The 18669-nt window shown below is 42.5% G+C and overlaps 1 protein-coding gene across 1 annotated transcript in view; it reads left to right on the top strand.

Annotated features, from left to right (window-relative positions):
- Nucleotides 1-1346: 1346 nt before the first annotated feature.
- The window catches only part of LOC310871112 (sodium channel protein type 4 subunit alpha-like), a 48704-nt gene continuing 31381 nt past the window's right edge, over nucleotides 1347-18669 (top strand). The window contains exons 1-8 of the mRNA XM_083782601.1: nucleotides 1347-1614; nucleotides 4245-4363; nucleotides 6462-6542; nucleotides 8383-8511; nucleotides 11780-11871; nucleotides 13416-13658; nucleotides 14165-14228; nucleotides 17954-18095. Of these exons, the coding sequence (XP_083638727.1) occupies nucleotides 1348-1614; nucleotides 4245-4363; nucleotides 6462-6542; nucleotides 8383-8511; nucleotides 11780-11871; nucleotides 13416-13658; nucleotides 14165-14228; nucleotides 17954-18095 (1137 nt within the window). The 5' untranslated portion in view covers nucleotide 1347. The remainder of the gene's footprint in view (nucleotides 1615-4244; nucleotides 4364-6461; nucleotides 6543-8382; nucleotides 8512-11779; nucleotides 11872-13415; nucleotides 13659-14164; nucleotides 14229-17953; nucleotides 18096-18669) is intronic.

Here is an 18669-nt window from a genome sequence, read left to right on the forward strand (position 1 = left end):
TACAACCTTTAACCTTTGGGTTTGACCTGCTTTATGCGGTGTTCAGTCCAGCTATAACCTTTAACCTTTGGGTTTGGCCTGCTTTATGCGGTGTTCAGTCCAGCTATAACCTTTAACCTTTGGGTTTGGCCTGCTTATGCGGTGTTCAATCCAGCTATAACCTTTAACCTTTGGGTTTGGCCTGCTTTATGCGGTGTTCAGTCCAGCTATAACCTTTAACCTTTGGGTTTGACCTGCTTTATGCGGTGTTCAGTCCAGCTATAACCTTTAACCTTTGGGTTTGACCTGCTTTATGCGGTGTTCAGTCCAGCTATAACCTTTAACCTTTGGGTTTGGCCTGCTTTATGCGGTGTTCAGTCCAGCTATAACCTTTAACCTTTGGGTTTGGCCTGCTTTATGCGGTGTTCAGTCCAGCTATAACCTTTAACCTTTGGGTTTGGCCTGCTTTATGTGTCTTGAGTCGGTGTTCAGGGGGAAACGGCTACCATGTCTTTGCTGTCGGGAAGAAACCTAACTCCTGAACTCCAAAATGTTCATTTTTCAGGAAATGAAAAGTATACATTTAATACCGCCTCATCAAAGGTGGTATTGTGACTTTATATATTGTCAATATGTGTTTGTGTGTGTGTGTGTGTGTGTGTGTGTGTGTGTGTGTGTGTGTGTGTGTGTGTGTGTGTGTGTGTGTGTGTGTGTGTGTGTGTGTGTGTGTGTGTGTGTGTGTGTGTGTGTGTGTACTTTAAGCGCATATTTAGACCATGGCTCATAGACTAGATCAGTGGCCTGGAGCCAGTTGCACCACCTCACCCTATAAATTCAAACTTAGCCTAGTTATAGATTAAATGGCTATGCATTGTATAGGCATACAGTAATGCATAAGTGTTGCACCACCTTAGTGTGAAGTGGTGCAACTGGCTCATGTGTTTTAGGGTGTCCGCTGTACCCTGAGACTGGGAGGTTTAGCGGGGTTCAATCCTTGGCCGAGTCACAGCAAAGACAATAATAATACTAGCCAGTGCCTCCCTTCGTGGCTTTCAGCATCAACAATTAGATTGGGGCTAAATCCCTGCAACATACCAGCTTCATCTCCAGGGGGATTTACTTGTATCAAGTTGCCTTCCACACTGTGGACACAGGAGATGTGTGGGTCACATGACTTGAATCAGGAAACGCTGGTTTCCAAATTTGCTACGTTTTACTTACTAGCAAAATGTCAGATATCACATATCAACCAACACATTAGATGATAGTTTCACTACTCAACCTCTCTTTTTCTTTCCCTGCAATTCCACACTGCATCGCACCCACAGCTGTAGCTAAACACTTGGACAGGAGCATCAGGATGAAAAGATGGCAGCCATGTTGTTACCAACGGGTCCTGATGGCTTGCGGCGGTTCACTCGCGAATCCCTGGCTGCCCTTGAGCAGCGGATTGCGGAGGAGCAGGCCAAGAAGGCCAAGGATCACCAGGAGGATCTGGGTGACGTGGAGCACTCTAAACCCAGGGCGGACCTGGAGGCTGGCAAGCAGCTCCCAAGAATCTATGGTGATATCCCCCAGGGACTGGTTGGGGTCCCACTGGAAGACATTGATGCTTTTTACTTCAAGAACAAGAGGGTGAGTGTGTATGTGTACAGAGAGAGAGAGAGAGAGGTGATGTTGCAGTGGTGAAGATATTGGTGTATATGTCCATATCATGCATGCATGTGTACTGCATACGTCTACCTAGATTCAAGATTCAAGATTCAATAATTTATTTGCCATGTCAACAAGTTGATAGGAATTTGTCTTGGTTCATACTCAACATATACAGACAACCATAGATACACAAACAAGAAGGACAAGTACAATACAAAAACAAAAACCAGCAGCATAGGAAATTACATCCAGTTTTTTTAAAGTGCTATATGCATGTACTATGAGTTCAGATGTCTAATGGCTACAGGGTAAGTGCTATCCCTGAAGCGACATGTAGAGCTCTGGATACTTCTATATCTCCTGCCTGATGGGAGGAGATTGAAGAGGTGATGTGCAGGATGGGAGTTGTCTGCAATGATTTTATTTGCCTTCCTAATTATTCTGGTGGAATAGAGTGAGGAAAGTGTAGGGAGGCTGCATCTTATGTTTTTTGATGCGCGACGTACTACTTTTTCCAGCTTTAATTTGTCTTGAGAGGTTGTGTGACCAAACCAGACAAGCATGGAGAAGGTAAGAACACTTTCAATAGTGGCCCTATAGAAGTGAGTCATGGCTGCTTGGCTGACTTTGAACTTCTTAAGCTGCCGCAGGAAATAGAGACGCTGGTGTGATTTGCTTATTATGAGACTGGTGTTAAGATCCCATGATAAGGATTCATGGATGGTGGTCCCTAGGAACCGGAAGGAGGAAACTCTTTCTACCTCTTCCCCATTGATGAAGAGGGGGGGGAGGGGACACGATTTATTTTTCCTAAAATCTATGAACATCTCTTTGGTTTTAGAGATGTTTAGAATCAAGTTGTAACTCTCACACCATCTCACCAGCTCCTCTACTGCTCTGCGGTAGTCGGTTTCAACCTCGTTGGTAATCAGACCCACTAAAGATGTGTCATCAGCAAACCTATACATCATAACTGTACTAAAGTGAGATTGTACCTACAGTATGTTATGGCACAACCATGGTTATGAATATGCAGTATGTGCAAGGACATGCTCATGTCTATCTGTGCACATTGGTGATGGTGCAGGTGAGGTGATGGTGAGGTGATGGTGCAGGTAATCTTTATAATCTTCTTTAACCAATTTTAAATCAGATTGTGCTGGCAGAGATAACCAATGATATTACAGGGTAAGCCTTATGATAGGTGAGTTATTTCAACTGGGAAATCCTTTTTCAGTGAACAAGTGTCATGGGAGACGATGAGTTGTGCGATGTACTGTACATGTTGCACAACACATATTGTGCGCAGAAGCAGAAATTAGGCATTAGTGGGTACTGAAATGAGATCAGCAAAGTTTTGATTCGCAGAGATCAGGTTTCCACGCATTAATGCGGTGCTTATGAAGAGAGAGACAAATGGATGTGGCAGTAATTCTCAGAGCCTCTTTGTTGTGGCATGTGATGCACTGCTGGTTGGGAGGATTATCCAAAGACAAATAAATATTTAAATACCGGTACATGCCACATCTGTTCGGCAAAAGGTTCAGCCTGCTTTGGAGTTGCCCCCATTATCTCGGCTGGCCCTGCGCTATGGTGTCATCCCACTGTCGTCACTATGTTGACATCGGTGCACTGCTTTCTTGGAGACAACATTGATTACATTTAAAGTCAACACAGATGGTAGACGGTGTGTAGAGACTCAAGACTGAAGCTTTTTTAATCCTGGTCTCTAAACTGCCTCCCCCTGGCCAGCCGGGACGCCTGATGGAGGGGAAAGGAACTGGTTGGAGTGTTTTGTTCCTTCCACGCGCTATACGTCCAACCAGGGAAACTCTCCCCTGTCAGGTGTAAAGGAGCAACTTGGACACTCATGCATGAAGGAAGCATGAGTTCAAGTCCGTTGCTCTCCCCAGGTTGGCGGAGGGTGTGTAGAGCCCAGGATCACATTAGATAATTGACACAGGGGTGAAAAATGGGTTACAAAATCGTGGGATAAAAATTATAATATATATATATATATATATATACTGTATATATGACTGAAGCTTTGATATCACTGCTTCCGTCATAAATGAAAGAGGTGAGTTCAGAGGTGCTTTCATGTGTGGACCCTGCCTTTCATTCAATTATAAACTTTTCACTCAAAGTGTATTATGAAAGAACACTGTGTGACCTTCCTTTGTGGCCTTCATTTAAACACAGTCCCCCAGGGCTCTATCTATACTTGATCTGCAAGCTAGCGAGATAATCTTTTCTTTGCCAAATGTTTGGCCCCTGGATATGGATGAGATGGTTCTAGTGATTTAAAAAAGGTGCCATAAACAAAGTAGTACTTACTTGCTCATCCCAGCATGGTACAGTAGTATGCATCTCAGTTGCTATACAGTACACAATATTATGATTATTATTGTGTGAGAGGGAGGATGACTGATTTAACCTGTTGTGCCTTGATCAAGTCCATGCACAACAGGTGCGCAGCCACACCCAGCTCTGAGTCCAGTTCTAGGTGGGACTGCTTAAATCAGTCATCCTCCCTCTCACATATTGTTATAAGAGGTAATGTCTTTATTGTCTTATACTAATGACTTCTCTTTCTGTGTGCCCTGCAGACGTTCATAGTACTTAACAAAGGGAAGGCCATCTTCCGATTCAGTGCCACGTCCGCACTTTATATATTTGCTCCGTTTCACGTCATCAGATTGATCGCCATAAAGGTTCTAGTCCATTCATATCCTTTTCTGGTTGGTTATCGCTGCACACATGTTGTGACTTTTCCCACCACTGCCTGTGCGTTGATGAAATGACTGGTCCTACTGCTATAGCATAAAATAGTGATGTAATCAGTTGTACAGGGAAGTGAGCCAGCTTGATTTTTAGGATGAGATAACACATTACTTGTTACTACATTAATTATTTGTTGATGGATATATTTACAAAATCAGGTGTAAGGGTGCAGTCACACCGAAGTCTAAAGGCCTATTCATAGTCTGGATTTTCGGTGGTGAGGTGACCACCGCTCCGGTGGTGAGGTGACCACCGCTACGGTGGTGAGGTGACCACCGCTACGGTGGTGAGCTGACCACCGCTCCGGTGGTGAGCTGACCACCGCTCCGGTGGTGAGGTGACCACCGCTCCGGTGGTGAGGTGACCACCGCTCCGGTGGTGAGTTGACCACCGCTCCGGTGGTGAGGTGACCACCGCTCCGGAGGTGAGCTGACCACCGGAGCTGAAATAACGTTGAGCGGTGGTGAGTAAAAACGGAGAGAAGGGCTGGAGCGGTGGCGGTGGTTTGCTCTTCACCGCGGCTCAGTGACATCATGTTGTAGTTCGGTGGTCACCACCGAAAATCACCACCGAAAATCCAGACTATGTATGAGCCTTTCTTCTACCTATGAGGGCGGATTCTGCCAATGCTTTTCAATGGGAAAGAAGCATTTCTTTTGCAGAAATCCTTCTAATGGGAACATTGAAAAGCATTGGCAGAATCCGCCCTCATAGGCAAACTCAAAGCTCTGTGTGAACGGCACCGCACCCTAATGCAATAGTTTCTCCATGCTGTTCTGTGAAACAGGCTGAAAAGAATAATGCTGACACAATGAGCTTTTGGTATTTTTTATTTTGTTTTCAAATTATAATAGTATTTCAAATATGCACTGCAGAATATGTGATGTGATTCTGAGAATAGTACGTTGGTGGGTTTTCACAACAGTTCACCTTCTTTTCATTTACTTAGAAGTTGACATTTTTGTGTATGCTCAGTATAGTGTAGTAAAGCATAGATTTAATTTAAATTTAAGCAATACACAAAATGTATTAAACTACACAAGCAACAAAAGTAACGCACTCTCATAATACACTACTTGCTTACTTTAGTCACATAAGCCAATTTCTGTTATTTACCTTTTCCATTGGATTTTTCTGTAGTCCTATTTTTTTTAAAACAGCTTTGTTATGTTCCGCTGTAGCATCAGAAACCAAATCCCCTGATAGTCATCTTTTAATCTCCAAATTGTCATAAGAGCAAAAGGAGATTTCACTGCACGTGACGTCTGTGCTGCAGCACTTCTAGTTTCATCAGACAAAAAATATCAGACCCGTCTGAAGTGAGTGGCACTGTACTGTACTGTACTATATTTATCTAAGCTTATGTAGTTTGATCAATTTCTATTATCCATTTAGTTGTGTAATTACTTTGGCAAATAAGGATATACTTTAGCCAGGGCTTGACATTAAGGCTTGCATGTGCTGTTGTCCGGGAAAACTAATATTTCCGCATTAAAATGTTACTTGTCCATTGGGACAAGTGACTCTTGGTTTCATGTTTTCTGAGCCAACAATATTGTCTGACATTATTATGGATAGGACTGATCTATTGTATGGCTGTGTATTTGGAATACATGAAATGTATATATAAGATCACAGCCATTCTAGGGCTATTAACTTGTAAACTGAGAATAATTATCTAATATTTAAACATGTATTCACCAAAACCAACTTACAGTTAGTTGATTTAAAATGTATTTGTGTGCTCGTGTTCCGGACAAGTGAGGCTTTGTGTCCGGACAAGTGAATGGGAAATGTACTTGTCCGAAGAACAAGTGCCTCAAAAAGTTAATGTCAAGCCCTGCTTTAGCCATTTGTGCATCTTGATTGAATGCAATTGGCTGTTTTTTTTGTACACTCTGCTTTGTTTCAAAGACAAATCCATAACACAAAGCATACAGAGACTGCTGTGGTGCAACGGTAGATAAATGACATTGATTGATTATGGTTATTGAATTGTTTTCATGATGCACTTTTCCTTAACACCTTTTCACATTGTTCAGCCTGTTCATAATGTTCACAATTCTGACCAACTGTTGCTTCATGGCGATGTCTGATCCACCACTATGGACCAAGTACCTGGAGTAAGTGTTAACCTTCCCTTAGTTTCCTACTCATAAACAAGCCTCTAAGGGCCGATTCATACTCCTATTTTACCGCTGTGTCGGCGCTGTAGTGCCGAAATGATTTCGGCTCGTCAGAAATTTTCAGTAGCACCGAAGAGCCGACTTTAGGACGGTACCTGCCCCCCGAACCTCAAATGACGACACATTGTAGGCTCTACAGCGCCAAACCGACTTTTATTCGGCTCTAAAATAGGAGTATGAATCGGCCCTAAGGCTTCATCTATCATTTGTTGCACAACAGAGTTGCTCACTTAACATATTTTAGCAATACATTTGTCAATAAACTGAGTTAGATTAATTTTAATGTTGAGTTTTACCAGGGTTTGTTGCCTTGTCAGTCATGACTCATGATTGGGGACTCATTTGACATGTAAGTATATATTTGAAGCACGTAAATATTGGCTGCACTTGGAATGCTAACGAGGAAGGCATGTGTTATAATGTTTACTGTTTTTCCTCAATCGCTTGGATGCGTTTCCTGAATCTCATTCCCAAAATCGCCCAAACATTCTCATGTGTGAAATTCTCATAGGCTATTCTTTCAACAATACAATGATGGAAGACTACTTAATGAAATACAATAATTGGCCAATTCTATCAATTTCTCTCTCTCTCTCTCCTCACCCCTCGTCTTGCAAAACTGCGGCATTGTTTTGTTTAAATTCCCATTTATAGCATTAATTAAGAGCCAAGTTAGTGAAAAGTTTGTATCTGTCCATTTGAGCACAAAACAGATTTTCAGTTTTTTGTAGTAGGCTACCATATCACTTGTCACTTAAACGTGAGGCACTGTTAAGAGAATGATGATGAAATGCATCCAAGAGATTAAGAAAAGCTGTTAAAAAAACAACAAAAAACGTCATGAATGCCCTCTGAAAGACTGCAATGGAAATGTATGTCAACCTTAAATGCTTTGAGCTTTGAGCATGCAGCATGCCATTTGTACTGAAACAGAATCCGTTTTGCACCTGACTAGTACAAAAAATAGGGTTGTCCCGATCGGATCGGGTGATCGGAAATCGGGGCCGATATTATGTATTTGTTGTTTTATGTTTTATATGTATTTCTTGTTTAATTGTATGCTTTGATGTAATTGTTATCTTAACTATTAAGATCGAGACCTCGTATAACACGAAGGGATTCTAAAGCCCAGCTACATAACACATATACATATAAAGGTAGACGTCCTTTCAGCCTCTGGAGCATAATGTGCTCAAGGAAGGAGATTCCTTGCAAGGCACGGCGGAAGCGTGAGCGTGCGTCACAAGAGCACATGTTCGGGTCTGATAAGTCCCGGAAAAGATGTGCTATGATTGGCCAGTAATCACTTGAGTGGCCAATCACAGTGTGATGTAGCGTGCCATCCACACTTCCGGCGTACTTCCTCCCCCAGTGTAAATTGTTCCACCCCTCCTTCGACATACATGGCTCCAACGAACTGCAGCGGCCAATGAGGCATCTATTTTTATTAATATCTATGCATAAACAGAGGAATCCCCCCTTGGCCAGGGGACATACTAGGCTTTTTGGTTCTCAGTCGGAGCCACTCTGCTTACACTCACTTCCCTGGCTTTGTTCCCACTAAACCTGATCCGTGTCACGGAAGTTGACAGAACCAATGATGATTAATCCAAGCATTTTAAAGGGGAATCTGCCTGAAGACCCCTTGGCCTTCAGGCAGAGGTCACTCTGCTACATACTGTATAGAGATTGTGAGTGACTTATAATGACGAACTGTTTCTGTTCTCTTATGCAATCTGATTAACATTGTTCTTCTCCATGAATATGTTTTCTTCAGAAATACATTCACTGGAATTTACACTTTTGAATCATTGATAAAAATGTTAGCAAGAGGATTCTGTCTAGAACCATTCACCTTCTTGAGAGACCCATGGAACTGGCTGGACTTCAGTGTCATTGTTATGGCGTGAGTATAATTTTTTCAAATGCATTGTCTATAGTTATTATTCCATTATTTATAACAGCTCAGTCGGTAGAGCTCTCGCCTTTGGACCACAAGTTCATGGGTTCGATCCCGGGCACCGCCAACTCAGCGAATGAGTAGCACGGCATGGTGCAGCAAGTCGTGCGGGAAGTACTGGGAGCTGATGGTAGGTGTGGCGCTCCACCTCAGCAATCCATCTCCCAGAGGTCTATAGAGCCCCCTTTCATGACGACGCCAGGCCCAGGAAATGAATCCCAATGCATTTTTCCCATAGACATTTCAAAACGTATTTATTTAAAGACCTTTTAAGCGTCGTACGAAGCCAACTCTTGACGACAGAGTACAGCATCTTGCAATGGGTCTGGTCAACAAGATTCGATACACCACCAAGATACCCATGTACCTGTCTAAATACTTCCTTAATGTAAACGAAGTCCACACCCACAACACCAGAGGGAGTGCAACAAACCATGTACAACCCAGATTCGGCACAAACAAGGGACTAAATTATTTTCGTTCCTATGCCACCAAAATGTGGAACGCCCTACCAACAGTCATTAAGACATGTGAATCCCTTGACTCCTTCAAAACCGCTCTCAAAGGGCACCTACGGATGGCTGCAATTCGAAACTGGCCTCTGTAAAATCTGAATCCCCCTCACCCCCCCCCCCCTCCATTTCCCATCACTGTATAGAGCACCGAAGTCTGACGTCACTTTCAGTAGAGGGCGTCAGTCCCCAGGTTCATGTATTTGTTTAGTTGCATTGAAATCCCCATTGAGGCGATTTGAGATCGCCTCATATAACAACTGTGTTTGAAAAATAAACATGTCACCCCGGCCGCTTCACTCATATGGATATGAAGAATCAACTGACTGAGAGAAAACGCTAATGTTACTGCTGCTGAATTAGTTAGATTTTCGCTAGAAGCAGACTGTATCATATATGAGTGACTGTTGCAAACGATACAGAGACACCTTCCCGACAATAACGCAGAGACAGCTTGTTTATTTTTGGACCATATTAAGATCACCCCATGTTATTCTCCATAGAGAAATTACTTCCGCGAACCAGGGGAATCGTCGGGATGAGCGAGTTACGTCAGGACTTCGGTGCTCTATGTGTATCTTTTCCCTTTTTGTTTCCTATATGATTCCTGTTCTGTTCTTTAGCTACATAGAAATGTCTATTCGTATGTCTCTAAATGTTTTGATGAATTGAACAATGTGGACCCTGTTGTAAACAAGTGTAATGCTTAATTGGGTCGTCCACTCACAGTTAACAGTCTTTGTATTGAGTTTGTGCTTGAAATGTACTGTAATTCTGCAAACTGTTAATAAATATTTCAATCAATCAATCAATGACAAATCATGACAACAAACACAATATTTTGGACCAAACAAATAATTACAAAAAAAGTGTTGTAACCTGCCGTTTTTTTCTACTTTCTAATTCTTTGTTTGGCCCGAAAAATTTTGTTTGTTGTCATGATTTGTCACGACAAGAGTTGGCTTTGTCTGCGGCGTAACCGTCTTTAAATAAATACTTTCTGAAAAGTATTTTCCGGGTCTATCGAGGGGGCGGGACAGCGACGCTCTATAGTATTGTAACGGGGATAAGGGTGTTAACGGCTGATACCGACGATAAGCCACTCCCGACCTTCTTTTTCTTCCGTCTTTCTTCTTCAATTCTATATATGCTTGTAAAAAGTTTAAACCTTACTTGAATGGATAAAGTCTCTCCAGGCCAGAAGATTTCTAGTAGCAACATGGACAGGTCAAGCCTATAGTGAAACCTCCCATCCCTGCTTCCAATATTCTAGTAACATCCATCATGTGATCATGGACACTGTTGATTGGAAGCACCATGACCTAGAAGCCCGTTCTGTAGGTCATAGATCTCTGTGCCGTGATTCAGTGTTCCGCATGCAGGTGGCGGATTAGACAGGTGACCTAGTTGTTCTGCGTTATATGGTCCGAGACCAATCACGCTGATAGAGGGCATCTGCTTTGTTTGTTTGTGAGGGAATTTATAGAGGGTATTCGAGTGACATCATCGTACCTGGAAGTTATGCGGGAATGCCCACTGAGTGGCAAAAAACTACTTTCTGGCCTTGACAGCCCATTCATCCAAACAGAAAAGTCCTGTCTGATTGCATTAAACAATGTTAATCTCACCAACATTGCAGCTGTACGAAAAGCTTGAATTATCCTCTTTCTATATGCAGTTATAGAAAGTTTTTGTTTCATAATAATCCACCATAGAAACGTTATGAGCTACTTTCTGTCAAGAAATGCCCTGCATTTGATTAAGTGTCAGAGTTTGGAAGTGCTTGTTTTCAATAACAACATTTTGCTGCCTCCTGCATTATGACATTTAGAAACAGGTGCAGGACGGTTGAGTGATTTCCAACGAGCGCTTCCAAACTCCAACACTCCATCCATGCTGCTCAATGTTTTGCCACTCAGTCTAGATGAGGGGGGCGTGTCCTGATGGGAAAATCATGCATGTGCATACCCTACTCTCTATTGGGCAGCAGCTTCATCACATTCTGCTGTTAGCCTCAGGGAAGTTTCACCCCCTAGTGGCTCAGCCAGTTCATGGGATGTTCAGTGTTCAGATAATGCTGCATTGCTGACGACGTATTCAAACAAATGCTGTTTGATGAAATGGCAATGGTGGACTGCATTTAAATATAGAGGACCACTTTACCTCTGGAGCCACTGCTGCCTGTGTGCTTGGCCCTTTTTTTGCAGCGTATCTTTGTTGTGTGTGTGTGTGTGTTTTTTTAAATAATAAGTCAGTGGGCGAAAGAAAAGCCTTCTAAATAAGCAGATTGGGTGAAAGCATATTTAAGTAGTTTTAATTCCAGCATATTGTTTTTATGATTTTATGATATGCAATTCCACATTTGTGTAAAGTGCCAGTCAGACTCATGTCAGCGTTTGGAGTGAGTGAGTGAGTCTGTCTGTCTGTCTGTCTGACTGACAGACTGAGCTAGCAAACGATCGAGCGAGTGAACACAGTCATTCTTATGACTGTGTTCATGTCTCACGCACGCACGCATGCACGCACGCGCACACACACACACACACACACACACACACACACACACACACACACACACACACACACACACACACACACACACACACACCACACACACACCCACACCCACACCCACACACACACACACACACACACACACACACACACACACACACTAATCGTTCTCTGTTTTTCCTCCCCAGCTATGTCACAGAATTTGTGGATCTTGGAAATGTCTCTGCATTAAGAACTTTCAGAGTCCTACGAGCACTGAAAACTATCTCAGTTATCCCAGGTAAGAAGAGAATGACACAACAAATGCATCCCATGTAACCGTAAAGGAGGGTCATCATAAGTGCTTATTGTCACGTAGAAAGAATAACTCCTCTTGCGTGTTTATGCTGTGTGTTACTGGTGGCGAGTACAGTAGTCGATACATTAGTCAATGTTTGGGGGAGAACTCTAGTGAGTTACGATTGGCTTATGTGTAGCCAGAGCATTATTGATTGAACAACTTTTGACTAGGCCCTAGCTTGTTTCCAACCGAACCTACATTTTCACTTTGTCTTCCCTCATATCTGAAATGTTGTTTATCGCTTTGTTGGGGAAATGCATTCAGTATCTTATATTTATACTTTACGGTATCTCTATTTGTGAAAAAAACAGGGATGTTTAATATTCAAAATAAATCTCTCAAATGATCATCCGATCAAAAACCAATTAGAATCAGGAATCAAGAAAGTACAAGCAGTGCAATTTTATTGGGACTTGTTCCGCAAAATGCTAACGTCATAATATTTTAAAGCAAACAAAGAAGTAATAATATACAATGATGATAAAATACTGAATGTAATGTAAAGGAGAGTCTTGTCCTAGACACTAGACAGGTATAAAAGCTTAACGTTTAGCAGCATTTTCGAGGTATAATGTGCAGGTATAATTTGCAGATACAATATTTAATCAATAGCAGCAGCGGTCAATCAAATGTACAGAGGAGTCGGGCATATGAGTCATTTGTCAGATCAATTATCTATTTTTTGTCCCCATGTTTTTTTTTGCCCATGTCCTCATTTAGTTATTTGACAGCTGCCGGTAAAAAGAAAAAAAATATCACACCCGTGTGAACTGAGTGGTGCAACTCCCCTCTCTCTCTCTCTCTCTCTCTCTCATTAGCAGGCAGCACTATCTCTCTCTCTGTTTCTGGCACAACAGTGCCCCTACTGGTACTAATAGTCATACTCGTGCAACAGTTCCGTCACATAGGCGGACACGGACATTGCTGTTCCTTGGAGTGGTTGCACCACTCAAAAACGTTTTACTAAGACTTGAGGCTGTAAGGCATCTCAGGCGCGTCACATTTCACATCACAAATACTTTGTTTCTAGCCTGATGTTTGTACTTCATAATGCCTTTTCCCCTGCTCAAGCACCTCTCATAAATCTTGTATCTCATAATAACACTCAGAAATCAATTTAATTGCTGTCTGCTGTATCATCTTTATCCAACTGAAGTGATGTACTGTAGATGTTAACACACTCCATTCATGTGAAGTGTAGTGGTTTTGCAGAGTACTGTAGCCTACTGTAGATGTTAACACACTCCATTCATGTGAAGTGTAGTGGTTTTGCAGAGTACTGTACTGTAGATGTTAACACACTCCATTCATGTGAAGTGTAGTGAATTAGTGATGTGCAGAGTTCTGGATAAATAATGCTAATGAGAAGAGACAAATAAAGGCACACTAAAGTGCCAGACACCCGCAAAATGTAATTCCTTCTTCTCTGACTCATTGATGTATGATGTGTCTTGTTGTCTTGTATCTTTGTCACCTTCCTCCAGGCCTGAAGACCATTGTGGGCGCACTGATCCAGTCTGTGAAGAAGCTGGCAGACGTGATGATCCTGACGGTCTTCTGTCTCAGCGTCTTCGCCCTCATCGGCCTGCAGCTCTTCATGGGCAACCTGAAGCAGAAGTGCATCCGCAACATCTCTCACTGTGTCAACTCCTCCTTCAACCCAAACGACACGTTCATCTGCAACAACAGAACCTGGGCCTCAACTGCAGACTTCCGCAACAATGAAGGTCAGCCATGTTCTTGTTTTGAAGTTTTTTTTGTGGCTATTACCGGGCGTGCAGGTGGTGTTCTAGAGAGGTAGAACAACTCAATTCCCTACCGCAGTACCTCTGACAGACATACTGGCTTCCTCATATGTCTGTCAGAAGCCGTTGAGGGTTGATTTCACCCAACACCGTTTTAGCTTTTTGTTTGTGAGTCTTTTCTTGTGTTTGTAGCTTACTTTAGTTTGTTTGTAGTGTTAAGCTTACTTTTCTGTCATTAGATGTTTTGTATTGTTGTGTTGTGTCTTGTATTTGACAGAAAAGTCTAAATACCGGTAAAGAAAAGAAAATCCATGCATACAGTACAGTGCATAGGCTGTGGATCTATATGGATGTGTGTTCATAGTTAATCTATCCAGCATCCATGTTGTTTATGCATTATTATTACATGATCAAATGTTGTAAAAACCTGTGGAGGGAGTGTTAACATTAGACCCTAATTGATTGTTATTTGTTTCTCTCCTTCTCAGACAATTTTTACAAAGTAGAAGGAGCAAAGGATGCCGTAATATGTGGTTTTGCGAGTGATGCAGGGTGAGTGATGGGCTTTCATTTGCTGCATGTGTTGAATCATGTTCTTTAAGTATAAGTATGTCTGTGTATATCATGTCACTGTATTATGACTTTTAAAGTTGTCAGGGAGTCGTCAGATCGTTAGGTATTTCACACTACAGGAGTCTTTTTTTTATTTAATCGGCTGTCATTATATCGGCTGTCATCAGCTCCTGTCACACACACAGCGAGTAAAACCTCTGCGATCAAAGCCTGATCGGGGGTTTTGTCGGCAAGCGCCAAAAATGCTTCCCGGTCGCATAATCGGAGTAAATAGGCATATCGTGCAGTGTGTACGAGCCCTTACACAATACAGCGTATAGAATCATTAGTGACTATATATAGAGTGACTAGACCCTGTGTGCACCATCTGTATAACGTGGATACAATAGCATGAACATGTGGTTGAGCAAAGAACTCTTAGCACAAACAAAGCCTAGCACAAATAGGTTTCATAGAACATTGCTTCAATAAATAGCAACAGATTAACAGGTTAACTTGCAGGTTAATATATTTCAGTAGATGTCTTGCATAGCGCTGGGGGAACGCAGTGCAGTCAGAGTGCGTGGGATAGCGTGAGAGAGAGAGAGAGATGACATGTGGTGTACTGTAGTTAATCACCCAGCCTCTGCCACAACCCTTTCCATGTGGAACATGGCGTGAGTGGCCGGCCAGCTGGACAGAGGGGGTTGATGGGGTCTGTTGCTGATTTTTCATTATTTCAAAAGCCCCACCACAATACCACGAGGTTAACTGGAGCAGAGATCACTTTGCATGGCTGTTCTGTTATTGTTAAGATGTGATTCTGTGCCACTGTGTTAACACTCTTCTGAACTTAAAAAACAAAAGAGCTTATATCCTCCTCACATATCCAGACCATTGACCTGATCTACTAACTAGTCTATTCACAAACTTTTCAGGGCGAGACCCTGACCCTGAAAATAGCAGATCCACAAGTTTTTTCCAACCCTCTCCCCTCTAACAGGCGAGAACATGCAGACTCCCAATTCCTTATTTTGGCTATCTAGTGCAGGATGTCATAGATTCAGCAGAGAGTTATATTTGCTTCTTGTGCTGTCCTGTCAGAGAGCTCAATCGCGATTAGGATGTAATCTTCGTAGAAACTTCCTCTTTCATCTCGCAAGAAATGCATCGGAATGCGTTACTATCGTATTAAATTTGGATGAATACGATAGTACGAATGCGTTGCATTTAGAGCTATGTTACTCTCAACTTCCGCCGCTCGCATGAATGCAGACCAGCCTCTCCTCTTTAGTGTAAATAAAAAGAACGTTTTTGCTACTCACCAAAACAAAGGCGGTTCGTGTAGTGGACGCACTCTGAGCCCCCCACCACACCTATAAACTGTACTTTTTGGCCAAAAGGGGATTTAGTTTCCACCAGAAAAAAAATACTTTTAGTTACTCCACTGCGCCTTCTACCGATATTGCCCAGAGAATTGCCCCATAGAGAATACTTTTCCTCTGGTGAAAAAAAATCCCTTTCTGGCCAAAAAGTACAGTTTATACGTGTGGTGGGGGGCTCAGAGTGCGTCCACTAAGGAAAGTAGGCTTTCTAATGACACGATCGGCCTTTGTTTTGGTGAGTAGCAAAAACGTTCTTTTTATTTACGCTAAAGAGGAGAGGCTGGTCTGCATTCATACGAGCGGCGGAAGTTGAGAGTAACATAGCTCTAAATGAAACACATTAGACCTATGGACCAGAGCTAGGATGACACCTAAAAAAAGTACAGCAGCATTCATTGTGCATCACAGAAGAACGACTATCAGATCCACAAGTGTTCCAGGACTGCTGTGCATGGTTTTTATGTTAGCTGTCTATTGTTTTCCCACATGGCACAGGACAGGAGGGTGTACTACTGTACACAGCCTCCAGGGCCTGGTTACTATAGAAACTCAAACTTCTAACATTGGCGTAACAGGCAGCTTGTTTTTAATGGTGCTGTATCTCATTGCATGACACAAACGTAATCAAGTACTGTACTTGTTTCTCAAACTGCTAATACAGTAGTCAGTCAGTCAGTCAGTCAGTCAGCCAGCCAGCCAATCAATCTCCTACATAGCTTTTCTGATCACATGTACACACTGCTTTAATTGAAAGTATTTAAAAACAAGTATGAAATGTCCACTACTTTGACAACATTGTAGTGGACATTGTTGAAAGACACAGTTCTTACAACTTGGACAGATTGTTGTCTGACTAACAAATGAAGTTGTGCTTGCGTGCGTGCGTGCGTGCGTGTGTCAGTGTGAACACATACATTACTCCTGGGTCATGACTCATGATTGGTAATGCAAACAAAGGTGGGTGGGGACCACCTTTTCAACCTACTGTATCTTCATATAATTGGTCATTATAAGATGGCGCCGTTTCAGGTAGGCAGGTTTGGTCATTTAAAAAACAATTTTCAATTCAAGAACAATAATTGCTTCTATTTCAGCATGCTAAAGTTCCAGGAAGAGAAAGGGTATAGTTTGGAATCCCCATCGATGGTGTCATACAAGCAGGCACCCAGGCTGGGTGGCTGGGTGGCAGGCAGACAGGCAGACAGGCAGACAGGCAGGCAGGCCAGCTTGATCTATAGCTGTTCCCACAGCAACATACCGTACTTTACAGTACTGTCTGTGCTCCCTGCCCAGCTGTTTCACTGCCATTACTAAATTATTCTGATCTCAGATTGATATGGCAGACCAGCTTGTCCCCATGTTGCCGGGACTGAAATATTTACTGTAATGCAAGTGCCTTGACATTAAAGATCAAATAGGCATAAAGCTGACATTTTTTGTACTGAAACTTGATATCCATCTGGCCTGGCATAATCCCTTTTGCTTCAATGCGTTTTAGAGCTGCAGCCTGGGATGAATTTTGTCAACTCTTCAGTCTATATAACGGTGATGATACAGAAGTGTATTGACTCCCTCTGCACTCCCCCCTGTGAGTGTGAACCCAGTCGCCAGGGGATGTTTTAACTAGTGTGGCGTGAGCGACACACGTGCATGTGCTCACGAGCCATCACCAATTTGAAATAACCTCTTACTGTAGACCTATTTATTAACCGACAATATGCTGTATATCAAAATGTATTCTATTTACTTGCATAATGTGCAGACTTTAGTCTTTAGTCATAATTACATAAGGGGTTACATTCATTTAGCTCCTATGCCAATAAAATGTGAATCCTTCAAAAGTGTGTGTGTGTGTGTGTGTGTGTGTGTGTGTGTGTGTGTGTGTGTGTGTGTGTGTGTGTGTGTGTGTGTGTGTGTGTGTGTGTGTGTGTGTGTGTGTGTGTGTGTGTGTGTGTGTGTGTGCGCGTGTGCACGTGTGCGTGTGCGCAAGATAACTTGAGAACAGATGGGCAGATTTACAGGAAACCTGTTGGTAATTTATTATCAATATACAGTATGCTGCCCTGACGACATGATTAACTTTTGAGTTGAAAGGTTCAAAAGTCAATGTCAGGTCAAGGTCCGACTGTTAGCAAAAATAATGTGTTAACATTGAACAAGTATCCAGATTTGTACGAAACTTGGTGATGATCAGTATAGGCTGCCTACAAGAGATGATTATAAACTTGTTGGTGATGATCAGTATAGGCTGCCTCGAAACGATGATTATAGAGAAAAATATGTTGCAGGAGCATTTTGTTGAACATCTCTTTGGTTTTCTCTTGTTGTTGTGGTTTACAGGAAGTGTCCAGATGGATTCGATTGCCTAAAAGAGGGGAGAAACCCAAACTACGGCTATACCAGTTTCGACAGCTTTGGCTGGGCATTCCTGGGACTCTTTCGCCTCATGACACAAGACTACTGGGAGAAACTGTTTCACCAGGTGTTGTTTTTAATTGACCTTTAATTCACGCTAGACATTTTGCTCTTACTTCAGAATCAGGGGAAGTGAAGTAATAGTAAAATGGCCGCCATGTGAATGAATATGTTCAATGGCGTGATTTCTTTCTACGTCCGAGCATATACATGGTAAGCCCCGCCTGCCTCTGATTGGCCTACCGACACTGCCCGTCTTGCCTGTCCTCCGAGATGCTGTAAAAATGTTTCAAGTTTACACATGTATACAAATAAACAGGCCAACGGCATAAACAATATTTGTTTGCCTATTCTACAAAAATAAAAGTTACTGTCGCACGTGCCAAGCTGTCATTCTCTTGTATTATATCGTACTTGTATTATTTATTTATTTCCCACCACGGAGTAACCTCGTAGCATCGGCCCCATCCCATGCTTACTTATCTGCAAAAAGAAAACCTTGCGGCAGACTATCCAGCATCTAACCTCGCCTCACCAGGCTTTCCACCACCTCGGAGGAAAGCCTGGTCTCTGTTTCAAAAGTCTGTATGATCCGGTCGGGAGCTCTTCTACAAAAATTTAAGTTACAAGTTACTGTCGCG

Source organism: Protomyctophum parallelum, assembly GCF_964188405.1.
Source record: "Protomyctophum parallelum genome assembly, chromosome: 14".
In the NCBI taxonomy this organism is placed as follows: domain Eukaryota; kingdom Metazoa; phylum Chordata; class Actinopteri; order Myctophiformes; family Myctophidae; genus Protomyctophum; species Protomyctophum parallelum.